Source organism: Cajanus cajan, chromosome 1 (assembly GCF_000230855.2).
Source record: "Cajanus cajan strain Asha chromosome 1, NIPB_CcT2T_4, whole genome shotgun sequence".
In the NCBI taxonomy this organism is placed as follows: domain Eukaryota; kingdom Viridiplantae; phylum Streptophyta; class Magnoliopsida; order Fabales; family Fabaceae; genus Cajanus; species Cajanus cajan.
Genome location: NC_138517.1, coordinates 89,093,225 through 89,115,195, shown reverse-complemented (window position 1 = coordinate 89,115,195; position 21,971 = coordinate 89,093,225). Strand labels below are relative to the sequence as shown.

Genomic DNA, 21,971 nt, shown 5'->3' with positions numbered 1-21,971 from the left:
TATCAGTCAATCTATTTCAGTTAGTAATAAAAGATAACATTTGTTAGTTTCTTCTTCTTTTTAATTTTTTGGTGGGGACTAAATGCCTAAAACCCACGAGGGAAATATAATTTGTTGGTCTAAGTTCAGAATGATGGTAACATTGCCATTTTGTTTTCCCTTTATAAATTTATGGACCCATTCGTAACTTTATTAAAAATTAAATAAAAAATAAGATTAAATAATAAAAATATGTTGATTTAATTAATATTGTGTTTTGTACTCAAGTCTCAAGATTTTTAATTTAAGTTTTGAGTTCTACAAAAGTATTAATTTTTAAAATTTTTAATAATAAAAAGATATAATAGTCTACTAAATATAAAGATCAATATAATTATTTAAAGAAGTATTTTTTAAATATATTAATATATATAATAAAACAAAATATTTTTCTTTAATGAATTTTTGACAAACTTATAAAAAGTGATGAAAAGATGGTTAAGAAATAACCAATTTTGTACAACTTTTTTAATAAACACAGAAGAAAAATACGTAATAATGTAAATAATGTAATAGCAAACAGTATAAAAAGTGTTTTAATTTTTAATATAAATATTGATGTAAAAAAGTATAAATATTAAATAAGATATGTATGACTTGTATGAGTTGAACACATGACGGATACAGAGGGGGCAGACAGGCCGTGGCCTCCACCCCATATGGATTTTATCAATATGTTATATATTTTCACTCTAATTATTTAAAGAGTATATTTGAATAGAAATAAGTTATGATTTTTTTAATAAATATTACATTGTATTTTATAATAAAAAATTGTTATAAACATAAAAAAATTATGTTTTTTTTTAAGACAGAAAATATTACATATATAATCGCAACGAAGATTGAACTTGATTTCATATTTCTAATTACCTCAATCCTTCTCCACCCAATTACTAGATTAAAATAAATAAATAAAAATTATTTATAATTTTTAATTAGTTTTAATTATTTTAAAATTAAAATATTTTTTTAATTACATATAAATTAATTCAAATAACGTCGAACTTTTTCAAAATTAAGGGCTTCGATAATTTTTCTCATCATATTAGTTTTTTTTAATATTATAAATACAAAGTATTTATGTAATTCATTTATAACTATTTTTTTTTACTGAAAATATTATTTCTAGTAAAATTTATCCTTCTAATTATATATATGTATATATATAATTTTGTCTATAAATAAAAATTCAATATTTTATATTATAATTCTTTTGCGAAAGTTGAAATAGTATGTTTAACATCTCATATTAAAATTTTGGTATTATTATTATAATTTTGATGGATCAAAATAAAATATTAAGAATTTTGATTCCGGTCAAATTAATATTGTATTAGTGTCTTGTTGCTTTTTATTTTATTTTTATTTTTTTTACATGACGTTATTATAATTATCTTTTTTACAAGACGTTAGTTTTTAAATATACGTAAGTTAGTCATTTTAATTTTTAAGATAAATGTATGAGAAAAAAAATACTTTTGAGAGTGAGTTTTGAAAGATAAATGAAGTGATCATAAAAAAATTATAAGTATATTTTAATTTGATTTTTTTTTAAAACAAAAATTTAAAAGGCAAAAGAAGTGATTGCAATTCTTTTTCACTCCTTATAAATATTTTTCTATATTGATATTTAAAAAAAATAAAATGATATATTGATAAAATTCAATATCTCATTTCATATTATTTATTTTTGTAGTTTGTGAAAACCATTTTTGTTTCGCTCAACATTCACAACTCGCTATTTCCATGAAAAGGAGGATGCAAAATTGTCTGTCTTACTGTCTCTTTGTTGCCAATTGGGGAAATTATAAATTGATAATTGATATTTTTGTCTCCTGCTGTTTACTTTAATATATCAACTCATATATAGTTGTTTGTTTGTACATCAGTTAAAAATGGAGCTTCTTTCCCTTCAATCAACCAATAATCCAATATTATGAGTAAGTGAAACATAAATTATAGGACACACAAAAAATAAAATAAAAAAATGCACACTTGATGAGTATCTAGCAATTAGTGTGGGTGTTATGGTATTTTGGTTTTGGAAAAATAGATGATCAAGTACGTGTTGCGGGTTGTGTAGTGTTACTCATTTCTTCTTCCCTTCTTGTGGCTGTGGCAGAAACATAATAGGGAACAATGAACAATCCATGGATGAAGCAGAGAATGCCTCCTATGGATAGAAATCGATGGCTCAACATCGCACAATTAGATTTTCTTGATCTTGAGTTTGCTAATGTACCTATCATCAGCATGGAGAACGCAATACCCAACACAATCCTGCAAAGGATATTTCCACTTTAATATATTCTCTTTTTCTTCAGAAAAAAAATATACTGAGTTTCAACTTTGAGATATAGGCCCATGTACAAAATTCAAGAGGATGGATCATTGTGCGATTCTTATTTTATCGATTCCAATTAAATTAGTTGAAAAGATATTTCCATCCGATAACATACATAACAAGTTAACTTTTATAATCATTATCATACTGATAGTAATTGTTAATTGATTAATAATTTAAATTTTGTATATTATCAATATACCAAAAGTTAAACTCAAATTATTATATAGATAATGTACAAGTTCTTTTAATAACAAAACAGACAAATTTGAATTTCATCTGTAACAAAAAAGAAACACAAATTTCATGTTGAGATAAAGTGAATTGATCTATAAGAAAGTAAAATAAAAGGGTTATGAATTAATTACCATGAGAAAATAAGAAAAGCCACTGCCAATTGCCTATTAGCTGTAGCTGATAGGAGCTGTTTTGTGGACGAGACACAAACGCACCCACCAAGCAGGTTTGCAATTACATGAGCAAGTGCCAAGAAAGTAGCAGCTGCAAGTCCCAGCTTGAAAGCATGGTAGCTTGGGTACCTACACTCAAATATCCACACCCTCATGTGCTTCTCCTGTTTAATTCATTTCAAAATGTTTAAATAATAATGTTTTCAACAATGAAGCTATATATCAGGCTCTGTCTAATTATAGTACCTTGTTTTGAGCTATTTCTGCCTCAATTCCAAGTATGCCAGCAACAATATCCAAGACCATCACAAGTATGCAGATAAGGAAGCCATAGTTTTTGGCGGCCATGAGATGAGAATGTGATAGAATAGAACTATGCCGAGCTATGTGATGCCTCTACTCTATTTAACAGTGAAGTGCTACCATTTCTTAATGAAGGAATAAGAATAAAGTTTGGGTCACGTTTGCTGCTGCTGCATGTCTATGTATTATGATTATCATATGTGTATGAGAGTAACCAACTCCCTGTGATCTTAACTGGGGTAAAAGCCGAATTTGTTTTCACATTTTGCCTTACTTTATTTATTCTTCTCTTGTCTTTCACTTTCCAAGATTCGTTCCATTGGGGGCACGGAAAGGAGTATCATTAGCAAAGGAAGGGACACTTCATATGTGTTTTTAACTTTCAAGCATAGACACACGTTACATTTAAACTGTTGGTTTTATAATAATAAATTCAATTATAATACTTGTGTATTTAAGTCAAAATATATATATTATATGTATTATAATTTGATTTATTTTTATAAATTTAATAATTTAAATGCATAAAGTTATTGTAATTTTTTCAAAGTTAAAAAATGTATAACTTTTTCAGTTAAAAAATCTAAATCCGTGAGGCAACAAGTATTCCTAATAATGAATCTCTATTCTTACTTCAAAACTAGTTGGTGTCTCTTTATTTTCCTTCCATTTCGTAAATTCTTTTGGTGGTGGAAGTCGTGGTAAAAAAAAATAAATGCAACAAAGTGTAGTGGCAGATCTTCCTGGGGACTGGGGAGAGCCACGGCTTCCCCAAATTTTTCTAAAAAAAAATTATATATTTAATATTATATTTATATAATTATTTTATAAATAATTAGTGAATGATAATAAATTTTTTAGATTTTATTATCATGTATATTCAATTTGAGTAAAAATAAATGAGGAATATTTTTTTAATTAATAAAAATTTTAATTTATATATAAAAAATTTAATTTAATACCTCTAAAATTTTAATCTAAGTTCCGCCACCGACAAAGTGACAAACCTTTCAAAAGGTTGATATGTGATTTATTGGTGTGGAACAGGCCTGTTTCAGAGCTTGGAAATGAAACAACTCATGTGTGCCTTTTCTATCTCTCAATCACAAACTACGAAGCGATCCTTAAGCCAAAAAAAAAAATACTTAAGAGAAAATGTTACTTTCATTTAAGGACACACTTTGGTAGAATATTTTTTTTATCTAAAAATTATAAATTTAGAGAATTATTATTCTTATAAATGATTAAATTGTATTTGGTTAGTCATAAATATTTATAAAAATATGTATATATATTATTTGAGAATTAATAATTTTTAATACATTAAATAAGAAAATAAATATAACATGATATTTTAGTAAAATAAAACTTTTTTATTTAATATGAAAATATTAGATTCTCATCTATCCTATGAGAACATTTTCGTGAAAAATATTATCAATTTCTTTTATGAATATTATTTTTAATTAGTAAATTAAATAAGAAAAATTAGCTTTCCTATCTTCAATTTGTCATAAAAGTAAAAAAAATCATTGTACTAAATACCTTTTTAGGATTATCTTCTCTTAATAAATATTTTTTTTCATATACTTAAGTATAAAAATTAAACTCTTAAATACAAAATTATTAAGATTGATTTAATAGTGAGGTGAAATAATATGAACAAAGTTATAGATTCTAATGCATAACTATTGTACAAAAAAAAAACTTAATTTTTTTTATTTATAAGTTATATCACACTTTACATGTTTTTTAGTGGTTGGACTACAATAATTATATTTATATGGGAGTAGGATAAAGATAGATGACAGATAGAGTTTTCTGAGACTAGGATAATGATAGCGATATTGATCTTTGGACTATCTGATATAGTTAGGCCGATAATTAGTAGTTGTTGATAGACCAACAACTTAGATTTATACACTATAATTTTTGGATTAGTCTTATATGATATTTTGATTGTTGATGCAAAACCTTTGCGCGCGCGCACATACACACACACATATATATATATATATATATATATATATATTATCACTTATACGTTCAAGAACTTTGTGTACGTTAACTTAGGTAAGAACTTGTATGTTTTTCGTTGCTAATAAGTAATATGTTAAGTGTAACGACTATGACAAATTGTTACAAAATTTATCTAAGAAATTATAACTTTTAATTAAAATGAAGGTTTATTTAATTATTAAAACGTAAAATTTAAATAAACTGACAACGTTCAATATTCCAGAGAAATGAAATATCTAAATTCACAAATAGGCTTTGTTGTCGATTTGGAAAAATTGCACAATCAAATAGATGAATATTTGAATAAATACTAAAAGGTAGCCTGTTTGGTTGGGTAACGGCTTTTGGAGCGATTTCAATGTAATAGATTGACTCTATCAGCAATCATCCTACTTTGGATATTCAGAGCTACAAATCATTGAATCCTGTTGAAACTGAAGACAGTCTAGAATGTGGACATCGCCAAGGGATGTAGTTCCTATAAAAATTTATTATTTTTTCATGACCCAAAAGAATAAATTAAGCCTTTCTTTCCAATCATCGAGAAGGGAGAATAATTCTAATCATTGTTACACAAATAGTTAATTAATTAAGGAATTGATCCGAAAAATTCAAACTGTTTGCTTGAAGCTTGTGTACAGACTACTGACTTTTGAGATAAAATTCTTAATAAATTTCTCAAAGTTGTGAAAACACCATAAAAAGTTGTTTATTTGATTATTTTATTATATGATGTTGTCACCTGCTTACATTTGCTAGTTGATTAATTCAATTTCAATCTAACGGAATAATATATTATTTGGATTAATTGGAAGATTGTGGTCCCTGGCCTGCTAGTGTTTCCTCATTGGTTGATTGTTCAAAGATCAGATAACCTTAAATGATATAAATTATAAAATTTCTTGGAGATTGCTTGAATCATGAAAATATAGATTGAGATTCTCAAATCATTATATAAGATTTCAAAAATCAAAATCAAATTATCAAGTTTATGGCAACTCAAAGAAACCAGTACACGGAATTTCTCTTTGTGAATGTTCCACTAAAAAGGAAAAACAGCTTGCATATGAAGGAACTGCGTAGTTGAGGGGGGAAAAAACACTAGATTCCTTGATTGTTTTCTTTTCTTTCTTTTGGAATTGGAATGGTTATTGGTACGTGGAAATATTCTGTACATTTCTTGTCTAAAAGCCTTTTGAAGGTTGTTCCTTTAAGAGCATAAGGAAAAGAGAGACACAAAATGCTTGAGGTTTGGCTTTCTCTCAAGAAGACACTTCAATGCAAACCACACCCAAATCAAGTTCACGATCCAAAGACAATTAGGTTGCAAAAGGGTAATCAGAGAACAAAGTCAGGTAATCTTGAGAGTTCAAACACCAAAGATTTCATCCAAGGAAGCAAAAGGCACTTAAAAAATCAACCAAGTTTCAAAGGGGACATTGACATCACTCATCCCATTACACATGAAATTGTTCTTGATAGGTCAAACAGTAAAATTTGTCGATGTTGTCCTTGTCCACAAAGCAGTAGCGATAGTAAAGGTTCGGAGGGTTCTCATAGAACAGGAAGGTTAGCTACATCTTCAAAGATAACCAAGTCTCTTGATTACAATGAAGCAAGTGTTTCCTCCAACACAAGGATGTTGGTTCAGATGGACTCTGATGGCTTTTCAACATTGACATGTCATAAATGTGGAGAGAAATTAAAAAATCTTGATGCTGTAGAAGCACACCATATCTCCGAGCATTCAGGTAATAACAGATTCATATTTCCAAGGAGAATTGAAATGTCAGAGTTTAAGGTGCTTCTGCTTTCTAAGTCTTGCATGTGCTTTTATTTTCTTCATCTTATGATTCAGTTAGTTGCCATAACTTTGCCTTGTCTTTTCTAAATAAATTGATCAATGAATTTATTCTTGCTTTCCCTCAAAAGTGAAAAACCTTTTGGGGGAGGGATTTAATATACTTGAGAATAAAGAAAAGAATGGAAGGAAAGAGATGCTAGAAGTGTTCATCTCAATTAACTGAATATAGTTTCCCAAGTATTAGCCAATGGCTGCAACTAATGTGAGATACTTAACAGGAATTTATGTAACTTTTAGCACATACACCAAACATCACTCAACTACTTGTTTTTGTGTTGTAATTGAATTAAGTCCATGTGATTTATGTAAACTAAAGATAAATGTCTTTCATCTATAGTTTGAAGGGAACAAAGATAAGAACTTTTTGTGCTTACTTTTTTATGTAGTGGAAATGTATGGAAAGAAATACTTCTATGAACATAGTTTGTCAACAATATACTGTTTTGCAGTCACTGAACTTGAAGAAGATTCATCTAGACAGATTATAGAAACAATATGTGGAACAAACTCGGTTAATTCTGAAAACATGTTGGGGAAGATTGATTGCATCTTAAAGGTTCTGAACATACCAAAAACCTTTGCTTGCTTTGAGGAATATAGAGAAATGGTGAAAGATAAGGCTGATAAGCTACAAAGGAAACACCCTCGTTGTGTGGTTGATGGAAATGAACTTTTAAGGTTCCATGGCACAACTATTGCATGCTCTCTTGGCAAAAACAGTTCTTATAGTCTATGCACTTTAGACTACTGTGGTATATGTCAAATTCTGAGACATGGTTTTTCCACCAACAAGGAATTCCGAGGTGCATTGGGGGTTTACACCGCTTCCACAAGTGGGAAAGCCTTTGATTCCATTTCCATTATGACATCACATGAGAGACCCTTTCCAAGAAAATCTGTCATAGTATGCAGAGTAATAGCTGGGAGAATTTATAGTCCTATTGAAGAAATTGAAGAAAAGGTTGATTCAGAGTTTGATTCATTGGCAGAAAAAACAAGTGGTTATTCAGATGTTGAAGAACTCTATGTGTTAAATCCCAAAGCCTTGCTTCCTTGCTTTGTGGTAATCTTCAAGCAACAAACAGCTAAGACTAGAAGGTTCAACTCGAGTTTCAGGATAAGTAGCTTTTAGCACCAAGGTTCACGTGTTAAAGTAGTGATTCTTCTCAAATATTTTAGAGATTCCATATATTTTATTTGCTCGTGATGCATTTATAAAGCACCATTCAAAATCTGTATAACATTCTAGCCAGTTGGATTAACAGTATTTTTAGCCGTTGCAGGCTAGAAACAATAACATATATTCATTGATATTACGGTTAATCTTGTTTAGAAAATGATATGTTTGTTTGATGCCTACCATGTTAATGATAGGTGTTAATGTTTATGTTGTATTTACGAGTGTATTTCAAAAACTGAATATTGTTTGGTTTTGGATGCTTTCAAGTGTTTACATATCATTCTTTCATCAGAAGCATAAATTTGCTTGCATGAGATTGAATCAACTGGATAGTGCAAATCCTCTAATTTTGCCTCCCTTCTGCAAAATGGATCTCATGGATTTTTTATTTTTTATTTATCTTTTACATTATTTACTTTCAAATTTTCAATTTATACTTATCCTAACGTGACACCAAGCGAGAGAAATAAGGAGAAATGTATGTATATATGATTTATGATATTATGTGATTAAAAAAAGAGAAATAGAGAAAAATTATTGGTGTTTAAGTGAAGAATTATTCATCGATCATTTAAGAAATATAAATAAATGAGAGATGTTTAGAGTCAAGAGAAGTCCATTACTTATCACTCTATCTCAAAAGAAAAAAAAATGGTTTGATACCTTTACTATGAAAGTAACTTAATAAGAGAAAATAGAGAGATAAATATGACAGTGTTTAATATGATGTGATAAGAAAATAGAGATGAAGATAAATGTTAAGCCCTCGTTTGGAACTTGAATAAAGAGTGCCCATTGTTCATGCAAAAGTAGCGTGGAAAAATGTAGACTTTCAATTGGACTCATAATTAAAATAAAAAAATAGCTAAAAAGGTTGAATTAGTGCAAAAATTACTATGCAAAGAAACGTGACTGATTCTTGTTTGTTCATCGATTATATATAACAAATATACATAACACAATTTATTATGTAAATATTATATATAATATATATAAATATATAAAATAATAATAAATGAATAAAAGAATAAAAAATATGCTTTCCAAAAATTAACTTCTTTATTTTTCTTTTACTCTTCTCTTACTAAATTCTTTTAATTTCTATTCTATTTTCTATCTACTTTTCTCTTTAATTTTTATTTTCTCTTTATCAAATACATCGTAAGTGTTGAATGAAATTTATGAATAGTTATTTTATCCCAAAGATAAAATATTGGTGAATAGCTCTGGTATAAATAGAGAAAAAATACATTATAAGTTGTGACCGAAAGAGATATAGAAGAAAAAAAAAAAGTAATAATAAAATGTATAGAGTTTAGAGTGAAAAAAATGTACACCTATGGATCATTATTGATGCCAAATTCTGAACCAAAGGCGTACCTTTATTATTTTAGGAAGCAATAAGAACGTGTAGTTAGTTTTAATTATTTTGGGGCATTGTAGAGGTGAGCGTGGGGTCCAATTAGAGCAAAATGGGCTAAAGAGGGGAGCGGATGAGTGGGCTCAGCAGAGGCAAGGCAAGCCCATTGATTCATTAAATGAGACGGACCTCTGAGAGTATCTTTGTGTTTCTTGACGATGACATTGTAACCATGCCCCAAATTAATACATGCATCAATGTCTTCCAACAAAATAAACGGCCAACTGGACCTTCACATTTGAAACTTTATGCTAATTTGAATTGAGATCGAGCCTAACTTAACAGCGTCCTAAGATTATTAAAGAAAAAAAAAGGACAAAAAAGAAAAATATTAGTAGTAAGGCGTAGCGTGAGTTGTAAACGCGTATTGGGCCAAGTTTATAAGGAAAGCATTTTGTGTGGCAAGTGTGTCTTCTCATCTTTGTTTGCGCGAATCCAAGGCCAAGGAGAGAAGGGTATGTCTTGTTATGTCTCTTTCTTTTGCATCCTTAGATCTCGCCATCCTTTCGTCTTTTCAATTTCTTCTTACTCTTCTTGTGGGATTATGCGTCATTTGCTTCGCGATTCAATACACTCAAACCAAATCCGATTCACACACTCTCGCTACGCATATTACTCTTTTTTTTTTTTTTTTTTTTTTTTTTTTTTTTTTTCTTTTCAATCTGCTTCATTTTTCATAAGATTGGATCAATTGGGGAATCAGTTTAGCGGCTAAGTATGTGATTCTTGCACGTGTATAATATTTTGAGATTTCGACAACCTTCTTGTTCTTGCAGAAGCTCATTCTTTTTTTATTCTCTTATTTTGTCTGACAAGTGAAGGATCTACAATTCTTTTTAGTTATGAAGTGGCATTGCTTGCTGAAATATAAGTAAAAGGCCCGATCTTGTTGATTTGGGAATTTTGCTGTCTTTGTGAAGAGCTGTTGTTGTCTCTTCTGATTTCCTCTGTGGTCAGAGTGAAATCTTGAATGTGCCTCTTAGTATGTTGTTGAGGGTTTTCAAGGTTTTAAATTGCGATTGCAGTTAAGAATCGTGATGTTGCCTGAAATTGTTGATGTGACTGCAATTGCTGTCATTGTTAGGAGTTAAACATACCAAGAGAAATCTACCCAAAAGAGTAGTCCATTAGGTGAGAGAGAGTCTCGAAACTTAAGTTACACATCAAGTTTTTTATTCTACTCATCGTAACATCGTCACCTCCTTTAATTGTTGATGTTTACAACAACTTTCACTCAATCGAAAACAATATGATAGTAATCCTTTCCTTTTTGACGACTTTACTTTAGTATTTGGTATTACACCTTAATTTAGCCTGTAGCTAGGTCTTTCAATAACTCAACTCTCAATGTAAGCATTAATTGTTAGAATTTAAGCACACAATGAGAGCTCAACCTAAAAAATTAATCCATTAGGTGAGAGTTGTAGGATGTCCAAAAACCATTATGTCATGCCCGCAAATGCGGTCGTGGGAAATTCAAAAAAGACAAGACTTTTCCTGTAGATTCTGAAGTGATATCTATCTGACCATGATTTCAAGTGTTTTTCACCAGTCCTAGTCACCTACTAACCACTAATACTAGGAAGGATGGGGCTGCATTTGCATTATGGATATGTCATAATTTAAGCCTTGCATAGCATTTGCATAGAATCACAACTTTACTGGTGTTTTTGCATGATGGACAGCTTCAGGGGTTTGAAAAAGGTTGATATTGAAGTCATGGTTCTTGACTCCATTCTGTCTTCTCCTCGTCTGAGGTCTCCATCTCTCAGGAGGCAGTTTGCAAAGGATGAACTGGGTAGTTGGTCCACACTTGTCCAGAGGCATCGCTTCCTCTTATCTGCACTTGTTCTGCTAGCTATTCTTTGCACTGTTTATCTTTACTTTGCTGTCACTTTAGGGTCTAGTGGCACTTGTTCTGGTTTGACTGGAGCGCAGAAAGCTTCATGCCATATGGAGCTTGTTAAAGATTCTATGGCCAAGGGTAAACTGAAAATTCTTTGATATTTCAAAATATAACTATAATGGAATATTTCTTCTTCATTTTTTCTTTTGCCCGAGTATAGATGACATGAAGTCCAAATATAGTCTCCGGCTACACCAATAGTGTGACTGTGATATGTATACATACTATTTATCTCGGTATTTGTGAGGCAAAATGTAGAATACATGTAGAAAGCAATTTCTTAGATACATTATGATAATTTTAGTCATTGCTTCATTGACATAAATTTTTGCGTATCGTAGTTGCCAAATGAAGTTTGATATATTGCTTATATATAAATTATAGCTTGGCTTGAAACTGCATGTGTTATATTTGTCTAATGTCTGCATTAATGATTGAGATTAATCTGAATAATTCTCGCAATGAGTGATACTTTTTTTTTTTTTTTTTTAAATTTTTAAATTTTTATTTATCACTACTTTTACTCGTGGTAATATAATCACGATTGCTCAATTTCGCTTTCTCTGCAAAATACACATGCTATTGCCAATCAGGTAAAGTTGAGAAGGTTATTTGCGTTGTAACTATTTTTATAACAGAACATAGCACTCTTGGTTGATTGCAATACGTCTCTGGACTCTGGATTTCATTGACAAAGTCTCAAATTTTAGGACAAGCTCGTGTCTTATACTTTTATCCAGTTTATGATTTTTTATTTGCAGTTGAAATCCAACAATTCTTTATGACGAAAAAAGAGATAAGAAAAACTAAGCATTCAAGAGTATTAGAAAGAGTGTTCCTATCTCCTTTGTGGCTTATGCATAATCGATTTTGATATTTTATGAGCCTCGAGCAAAATATAAATAGACGACACTATAAGCATTTCAAAATGTAAACTTATATTTCTTAAAAAATACACATAATAAAATTAAAAATGATATATTTTATTAAATAAAACACAAAATGATTTAATACAAAAATATATAAAAAATTCACATTTTTTATTCAACTTACTTCTATATTGCTATTTATCAATGATAAAATATTTTTGTCTTAAAAGTAAATCTTAGATGTACTTTTGTTGGATAAATTCTACTTTTGATTTTTTATTTTATTTTTTATTTTAGATTTATTTTAGTCATTTATTTTTTAAAATATTTATTTTTGATTTTTTATCTCATAAATTTAGGTCAATTTACTCCTTTCGAACCATTTGTGTATTTCATAAATTTAGGTCAATTTACTTCTTCATTGATTCAAGATTTAAAATTTGTCCCATAAAATTTACTTATATAAAAATTATTGATTACAATTGAAGATTAAACCAAATGTGATATAAATATAGTGCAAATAAAAAAGTTTAAAAAATCTAATTTTATATTATTTCCTAATGATTCATAAGATATATTTTTTATATGATTTTTATTATATTTATATTCTATCTAAATTCAAATATCAATTGCATTTCATAATTTTCGTATAAGTGAACATAATGTTATAAGTTTCAGGTCTTGAGTCAATCAAAAATTAATTCAAAATCATGTTGAAAAATTTAAATGATCATTGTGTTAAGATGATTAAATTGATTTAAATAAAAAGATAAAGAATCGAAATAAACATTTTAATAGATAAATGACTAAAATAAATCTAAAAAGTAAAATAAAAAGACTAAAAATATAATTTAGTCAGTTATTAATATAGAAACTTTATTAGTATTATCAATAAAATATTATTCTTATTTACATGAATTTATGATTTTAATACATAAAAAAACAACAATTATTACTTCTAGTTTTAATTATAAGACACAATTTAGAAAAAACAATGATAATCTTTTCTATAAGATACTTTTAAATTTTTTTATATTTTTTTTATTAAAAGTTATGAAAATATGTGTTTCTTATTATTAAATAATGAGAGAAGAATTTGAAAAATAAATGTGCTTTCTCTTAGTTCTTGAACTCTTCAATTTTTATTTGTCAATTTTATTTTTAAAGGTGTATAAACTTTGATATGAATTAATATCTATATTTCTCTTATATGACAATTTTATTGGTACTTCATAATTTTATTTTATGAAATTAATAAAATTAACCAAAATAATTAATAAGTTCTTTAATATTTATGAGAGGAAGTAATAATTATTACTTACATTAGTAGTAGTATTTCATGACCACTTCACATTTTTATTTAAATATAAAAAATGAGACGTTTTAAGAGACGATGATTTCTATTTATTTATAAAAATAGCATATATTGGTAAAAAAAAAAATATTTCACAACTATATCATTTTTTAATAACTTTTTTGGTTCTCTTCTACGTATGGGTCCTAAAACATTGCACTGCTAAACTAAATCCAGTGATAACCATATGGTTGTGCTTAATTTAGCACAATGTTTATCTTTTGAAGTATGATCATGCAAAAGGTGTGTGTTTTAACATGATGTATTAGATTATTATAAATAGATTATTTTATTTAATTAATTCATTAAACTATATAAAATTTGACTCAAATAGCAAACCTTAATAATTTATGGTTGATCATGCACTAGAACAAATGTAGAAGTGGGATGAAAGAGGAAATGAATACATGCTATACATAACTAGAGGAAAAAAAGACACTTCTGTCTCTTTATTTTTTTTTTCTTCTTCTCTTTATATATTCTTCCAACTAAAAAAGTATTTTAACAAAATGAAAAGTTAACAAGAAAAGAAAGCATTTTTAAATGAGAAACATAAAGTGGAGACAATTAAGATCGATCCATTATTCTGATCTTAGAAACATGATTATCTGTGTAGCAGCCAATGGAGTTGGATGCTTTCTTTCTAGTTTTTGTTAAAAAAGTCATTTCATTATTTGAGGAGTGTTAACATGACTCACTTTAATCTCTAACACACTATTTTTAACACATTCTTCTTTATTCATTAAAATTTATTAAAAATTATAAATTATTAAATAGAGCATAAATTTAATAATTTTTTTTATTATCTTTTTTCAATAAATTTAAACTAATTGAAAAAATGTGTTAAAAGAGTGTATTAGAAAATAATTCTTAACATTCTTCACTTATTGTTGAATCCAAAACTCTTTAACTTTAATAAATCACTAAATGCCTTAGTCCAAACTTGATTTTTATTATTCTCCAATCTAATTCTCGTTTATATGTTTACCTTTCATACTGTGGACTTTTTTCTTATATAAACATTTTCTATTTAGTATCTATTAATTTATCCGATTTAGACGCATTAGCATACTATTAACATGTCAAAATGGAATAGAATGGTCTTTCCAATTCAGTTAACAATACTAAATCCTTGTATTTATTATTATATTCCAAATCATATGCATGAATTGACCGAAAATAAAGAAATTCTTGAATCTTAAGATGATCCATAAATAAATGGTATGGGTTGTGTTCACGTCATAGCACTATTAATGGCTGCCTCGACAATCAACATGGTGGTCGCAATGATGATACTCAGTGGTAGGTGTGATTGCAATAGCGTGATGGGAAAGACAATGGAATCAAGTATTTTAAGGCACAAGTTTGGTTATTATTATTTATGATGAAATTCAAATATTTATTAAGATATTACCTATAAAATTGACCATTAAGTTATGTTTTTTTTTTTTTTTTTTTTTTTTTTTTTTTTTTTTTTTTCCAAAACAGTGAACCAAGTGGATCGATGTTTCACCTAAACGGAAAATCGTGTTGATTTCCCATTCCTAAACATTGACCACTGAATTGGTGAACCAAAAAATTGGTGGCATGAGTAACGGAAAAAGGGAAGTGCCTAATTGAGTCAAAATCAAAAGAGATAGATACATTGGTCACTTTGAATTATGGATCACTTTAATTACCATGATCAATGCATGCGCATTCTCACAATTGAATTCTCTGTTTCTACCGTTGGGTCTTCATTCTTTTATTCGAATGTGATGCCCTACAAGGAAAATATACATTTAAGTTATTATTTTATGCATAATAGTATTTAATATAAATTTCTCACTCTCAATGCATAACTGAAGAAGGAAAAAGATGTTGTTTCCGAAGTAAAAATACTTTTGAACTCTCTCAATTGAAATCCAAATGTAATCCAAATTTTACACTGTATGTGTCAAATTATTTATTAAGATAAAGTACCATGTAACCGCACTAGAAATAATATTTTTTGATCAATAAAAAATTATAACAACGACAGATAAAATTTAAATCTTTATGTGTCTACTCCAATCCCACTATTAAAATAAATTATGCTTTTAAACCATGCAAAAGAGATTAAAAAAAATAAAATTGAAGTCATTTTAGTTAAGTTGTAGTTTATTTAATTAATTTATAAATTTATTTGATTAAAATAACTTTTTTATTTATTTATAATAAATATATTAATTAGTTTATAACATTTTTCACCTGATACTCAAACTAGTCTTTGAGCATCAAATTTTAATTTATTATTATTAATTTTTGGGTATGGTAGAACTATCCGACATTACTATATCTATTTAACTTATTTCTAATCGTCAGAGAATCCCTCTATAAAAAGGATTGTCTATCAAATAAGAAAAGTGATATAAGAAGATTCAAACTCACACTTGTGAAAAAAGTAAAAATTTATCGTCAAATCTTTTACTACTTATTAGCTAGTATTACATTTCTCCTTTCCTATTATACTATTTAATTTAATTATTATATATTTACTATTCATTTCAATTCATCTTTATTAAAATATTTACACTATTTATCATTACATAAAAGTATATTTTTTTTATGTAAAAAGAAACACAAAAAATAATAATATAGTAAGTCCTTTTATATCATTTACATTCGTCAACTAATTTTATCAAAAGACTTTTAATTTAATATGTTAGTTTAACTGATCTACATTAAAATTATTTTTTCAACTTTTAGATAATTTTTCAATTTTCGACCAGCTTATTAGCTAGTACTACCTAACCATATAAACAAAACTTTGTTATAATAAATAAAGCACTTTGATAAGTTCCTTAATTTAACTTTAGTTTTAAAATAGAGTTGGATATTAAATTAACTTTATTTTTTATATAGAATTAATTGAACATTTTAAAAATATTTTATATGAAAATTTATTTTGTCCTACTTAGGTGTTGACTTCCAATATTTTGAATTTCGTATATTCGTCCAATTTTCTTCCCTAAAGTTACCAACATATATGTTTCAAGTCCAACAAGTAACCATTTCATGCTCCCTTTGTTGACAAAGCAAAAACTTTTCTCAATTCACATCATTCTTCTCTTTTTCTTGTAACTGACGATCCTTTCCTTTCCTTATTTATGTTCCCACGAACCTCCCTTTTCTGATTGGTCATTTACAGACATGCCCCACGAACAAACTTTCTATACTCCTCAAATGCTTCTTTGACATATATACTTATTAATGTTGGAACAATGGGAGCTTGCGGTGACCTTTAAGTGAACATCAATGGCGAAGAAACTTTCATCATAAACAAGGTGACATGAAACTCTTTTATTTTAATCTATTTTTTCCTACCATGCGCATGTTCTTTATTCCCAACAGCATGGTAAGTAGAACACTTAACATTCAATTACACCATAAAAGTTTGGCAGGCATGTGGACCAGCTTGCAGTACCCTTCATGTCATTATGAAATGCACGAATTGCATGGCCTTTGGCTTTTCCTTCTTTCAAACACGACCCTCATGATTTATTATCTCAAGTGCCTTCTGGTTGAGGTTTCCTTGTATCATCACATTTATTCACATGAGGGTATATCTACTATTTAATTCCTTGATGTATGATGTATCTTATCCTCTTCTTAGCTTTTGTGAAATTTGAATGTGTTATTTGTGCCTTTCATAACCAAGAAGGTCCAACATAGTTGGCAGATAACTGAGTGCCTTAAGCATGTTGACAGATGTGTGATTTCTTAATCATGCCTGTAGAAAAAACTTTATTAGAAAAGAAAAAACTTTTGTGATTTTTACGTCTCAGAAGAGAATTAATGCTTGACTATCAATTGGAGATATAAGAAATTTCCCCTTTCATAATTGCACTAGTTTACTTTCTTTGGTAAAGAAATCAAATATTTTTCAATACTTCATTAAACCATCTAACCTTCATATATACTATGCAGAATATTCTTTCACCTTTGTGCCGTAAATCTAGCAACTTATTTTGGTAATCTCTTGGACATAAATGTGGAAGTGAAAGTTATATTTTGTGACTTTGGAGGGGGTGCACATGCTTTTGAGCTCATAGTGCGGCTTTGCTACAATAGCAGTATGGAGATAACTCCATCCAACGTGGCCATGCTATGTTCTGCTGTTAATGTCTTGGAGATGGAATGTGATGATGGTCCTGGAACACCCAACTTGAAACCCCACATTGAAAAATTTCTTGAAGGGATTCGGTTCTGGACTTGGTCTGAGCTCCTTGAAGCATTGAAACAGTGTCAAGGCTTATTCTCTTTCAAAGGTTATTTGGCAATTCTGGACAGAATTGTGGATCACTTGATAGAGAGGCTAGCTTCACCAGGCATTACAAGCCCAAACACATGTTCCTCCAACAGATCCAGCTTCCAGTTTTCTTGTGACACCAGCAGTAATAACAGTTGGAGAAATAACTGCTCTGGGGCTACATGGTGGTTTGAACATCTTCTTTTCTTGAAGATTGATTTGTTGGACAAGGTCATAAGGACAATGTTATCTTATGATTTTGACCATGGTGTGGTCTCTAGGTTTCTGTTCTGCTATCACAACTCAACTTGTCTTGGTGCTGCACAAGTTGAGAAGGTTCAGACTACTAAGGTTGTAATTGATCTTCTTTTTCTGCTAGATTTGAGGTCAATTTCTTGCAAGGATTTATTCAATCTTAATCGAATTGCTGTTACTTTGAAAATGAGCAGAAGTTGCATAAACAAGATAGAAAGTCTTATAGGTCCTTTGCTGGATCAAACAACAGTTGATTATCTACTTCTTCCATCTCCACATGGGAGAGACACTGTATATGATGTTGATTTTGTCCTAAGGCTCATACACATATTTTTCTTTGGAGGCAGTTTTGAGTTAACTTCGAATCAACTTAAGAGAGTGGCGAAAATGATGGATTTGTTCCTTGTGGAAGTTGCTCCAGATCCTCATCTCAAACCTTGTGAGTTTGAAGCATTGATTACAGTGCTCCCAGATACTGCAAGGGAATCTCATGATCAATTTTACCTAGCCATGGACATGTATTTAAAGGTAAGCCACCACTTTGTATTGTTCTATCATTCTACTAGCCTGCAAGACTGCAATATTTGTATGCAATTTTAAAATTTAGAAAGCTTGAAGCTTCTAATAATAGTTGATTGATGTTGCTACGTTTTTTTATAATCAATTTCTAGTGTTTTTATGTAGTCTCCTTCAGTCATTGATATAGATTCATAGGTCCATGCAGGATTAAGTGAAAAAGAAAAGATAAGTATCTGTTGTACACTGAATCACGAGAAGCTGTCAGCAGAACTTTTGAGACATCTTACTCGAAACTTGGTATTTCCTTTAGAGGCAAAACCAAGAGCTTATGTTACTAGACAATGCCGAATGAAAACCTTGCTCCAGGAAAACGATCATTTGAAAAACTTTTTTGACTCCGTGTTTCGGAAAAGCTTCAAGAACATGGAAGTGAAAGAGGATGTTGAAAAGAGAAGCTATGATGCTGAGGAGCTTAGTAGAGATTTGGAAGGAATGCAAAGTGGGACCCAGCTGGCCAGTGTAAAGAAGTCAGGGGCTCATATTATGAGCAATGCTATATACTTGCCAAAACTCTGTTCATGATGTTTAGTTTCAGATTTCACCTTCAATTTTGTTTATCCTTGTGTAGCCTTCGACTATTAAAGGACTAAAGTTACTGAAATCCTGTACAGATATCATATTCTACGTATCAGATTTCATATATGATATGATTTTGGCGAGTGACCACAAAATTCTAAATTCACATTTTATTGTTTGTTATTGTAATTCTTACCAATCAAAAAATCATACGAGAAAACTGCCGCTTGTTGACAGTTACATTGTACTCTTTCATATAATTAAACTATATATGTCTTTCCTCTTTAATCTAATTCTTGAGTATAAGCCAAAAGAAGAATCCCTTTAGTGATGATATTCAGAATTCATTAAACAACCAAACACGTTTTGCTAGATTTGATGTGCCTTTGTTGATCCGAACCATACAAAAAAGAGAGACCATATTGGTGTCTATGTTCTTCCCATAATATTCATATTGGTGGCAGTCAACTGATAGGCCATTTGACAGCATCAGCTGATTATGCAGCAAAGAGCACGCGCACTACGTGATAAGCCCCAGCCATTTCTCCGAGCAACAATCCTTGGAATTCGCTTTAGTGCTAATAACCATAGGAAAAATGGCAAGTTGTGACAAAAAACACCATAGACTATTATTTCCTTTTCGTGTTCTGAAAGGTTTGTAATAATCATTGTAATTGTAATTGTAATACAATCAAGAGACTGGCACGTACTGTTATGCACACCATGTGCATAAGAAACTGTAGGATGCTTCCTGGAAAGAAAAACAAGCAAGAAGTGATGGAGATCTCCATTTACTATATAGATTATATAAGTGACCAAATCCCACTTTACAAACCATTGAATTAGACTCAAAATTATGTTTTAAAATAATATTAGAATCTAATTTAACTTTTGTTATAGGGACTATCAGAACGATAATCTCAAAATAGATTTTATAAGTTTAAACAATTCTCACATTTTATACGATGAAAGTAGTCTAGTCTCATGTTCCAAAATAGTATTAAAATTTATTCTAGTAATTATTCTTAAGATTATTAAGTCATTTACTATTGAATTGTTATCAACTTATTACAAATATCTAGTTCACTAAATTTTACCTTCTAAATATTTACTTATCGACGTAAGATGAATATACTAAATTTTTTTTATTGTGATATTGATTAAAAATAAAAGTAAAATAGAGTATATAAATTTCTAAAAAGAAGAGACAAATGCTAATGTTATGATTAACTTAATTGTTAATAAGATTAGAGATGTTATGCACCCAAGAAAGACCGGGTTGCTCGGACCAACATTTTTTTATATAGAAAAATCATTTCGAAAGACAGACACTTTGGAATTGAATAGAATGATACTTTAAGCCTTTCAATTTTACGGAGGCTAGTAGTTTTTAATTTAATGAAGGACCAGATTACGAAGCTTCGATTTTCGTCTGATTAACTTCAACAAACTTCAAATTAAGGCCTGCTTTATGTTGCAACCGTCATTGATAAAATACTTTATTATTATTATTATTATTATTACATACATACTTGGTAGGGAATCAAGCTTTAGGCATCAGCATCATTGTAACATACAATGATATAAATATACTTGCGCGCCATCAATTAAATTATAAAACTTAATTACACGATTGTTTTATTCTATATAGTTTTTTGTTTTTGATTTCCAATAGCTATATTTTACATGAAATAATCTTATTGGAAGTACGGGTGATTGGATATTAAATATAAGTACTTTTTTCTAATGGAAATTTGAAGCATAGTTCATCTTTTCTAGTTTAGGTTACTTTTTTATTTTTGTGTGTGTAAAGGAGGGCCTAAGGCCCAAAGCAAAACTTAACTATTATTAACATTTACAATTACAATTCGCGGGGTATGTATCCCCAAAATAATATTCACGTAAAATGATCAACGACACTCAAAATATATATATATTTTTTAAAGAATATAGAGTTACAATTCTTAACTTAAATATAGAGATACAAATCTAAATATTTTTTTAAAGAATTTATCTACTAAAAAATATTTTTTATTTTCAATAGAAAAACTTTAAAAAAACATTCTAAACCGTATCCAATTCCAAACATGTTTCAGATAAAAAAGATATCCTTACCTTTTTGTTTATTTTTTTTTTCTTTTTTGTATTGAAAGACAAAGGCCCACTCATGATGGGCTTTAGATTTTTGTTTTGGAGAAGGGCATGCAAAAGAGTGGTGAAGTGTGAAGTGTGAAGCATCGAAAGGAGAATGACGTTAAAATAGTGTTCAGATCATTGGAAATCTTATTTAAACGTCATTTCATCACCCGACTACTGAATGACACAAAAGTGGGTTGACCCAAATTTCTTATTTACGTGATTATTAAGTATTATATTTTAAAATTATTTTAAGCAATTCATAATTTACAAGTAAATAAATTTATACGTAGTTAATTTTATTTGTTAGGTTTTCTTAATGTTTTTTGTTTAAGTTATAAGAGAATGAGTAGATGAAACACTGTCGAAGAATTTTGTTAAAGAATTGAAATTTTAATTAAAAATTTTAAAATTTCTCACTTAAAGAATTAAGACAAATACAATTATTGATTATTAAATTAGTAAAAAATTAAGAATTTAATTTTTGATAGTTAGTAAATAAAA

The 21,971-nt window shown here is 28.9% G+C and overlaps 4 protein-coding genes across 5 annotated transcripts; 3 read left to right on the top strand and 1 right to left on the bottom strand.

Annotated features, from left to right (window-relative positions):
* Positions 1–1,931: 1,931 nt before the first annotated feature.
* LOC109814108 (protein DESIGUAL 2) lies at positions 1,932–3,315 on the bottom strand. Its single transcript, XM_020378455.3, has 3 exons — positions 3,043–3,315; positions 2,755–2,960; positions 1,932–2,322 (listed from the first exon to the last, which is right to left on the bottom strand). Exons 1-3 carry the CDS (start codon positions 3,142–3,144, stop codon positions 2,100–2,102), a joined length of 531 nt encoding a protein of 176 aa, XP_020234044.1. The 5' UTR covers positions 3,145–3,315; the 3' UTR covers positions 1,932–2,099.
* Positions 3,316–6,067: 2,752 nt separating this feature from the next.
* On the top strand, positions 6,068–8,509 carry LOC109814091 (uncharacterized). Its single transcript, XM_020378438.3, has 2 exons — positions 6,068–6,869; positions 7,432–8,509. The coding sequence occupies exons 1-2, from the start codon at positions 6,359–6,361 to the stop codon at positions 8,112–8,114; spliced, it is 1,194 nt and encodes a 397-aa protein (XP_020234027.1). The 5' UTR covers positions 6,068–6,358; the 3' UTR covers positions 8,115–8,509.
* A 1,370-nt stretch (positions 8,510–9,879) lies between these two features.
* LOC109814079 (uncharacterized) lies at positions 9,880–11,823 on the top strand. Its single transcript, XM_020378420.3, has 2 exons — positions 9,880–10,037; positions 11,268–11,823. Exon 2 carries the CDS (start codon positions 11,302–11,304, stop codon positions 11,584–11,586), a length of 285 nt encoding a protein of 94 aa, XP_020234009.1. The 5' UTR covers positions 9,880–10,037; positions 11,268–11,301; the 3' UTR covers positions 11,587–11,823.
* A 4,924-nt stretch (positions 11,824–16,747) lies between these two features.
* Positions 16,748–19,794, top strand: LOC109814055 (BTB/POZ domain-containing protein At3g22104). Of its 2 annotated transcripts, none has more exons than XM_020378388.3 (3): positions 16,748–17,016; positions 17,660–18,764; positions 18,961–19,098. In XM_020378388.3, the coding sequence occupies exons 2-3, from the start codon at positions 17,808–17,810 to the stop codon at positions 18,964–18,966; spliced, it is 963 nt and encodes a 320-aa protein (XP_020233977.2). In that variant the 5' UTR covers positions 16,748–17,016; positions 17,660–17,807; the 3' UTR covers positions 18,967–19,098. The 2 variants fall into 2 exon arrangements, with proteins under 2 accessions (XP_020233977.2, XP_029130346.2); XM_029274513.2 differs by having other exon boundaries at positions 16,767–17,016; positions 18,951–19,794.
* The last annotated feature ends 2,177 nt before the right edge of the window (positions 19,795–21,971 follow it).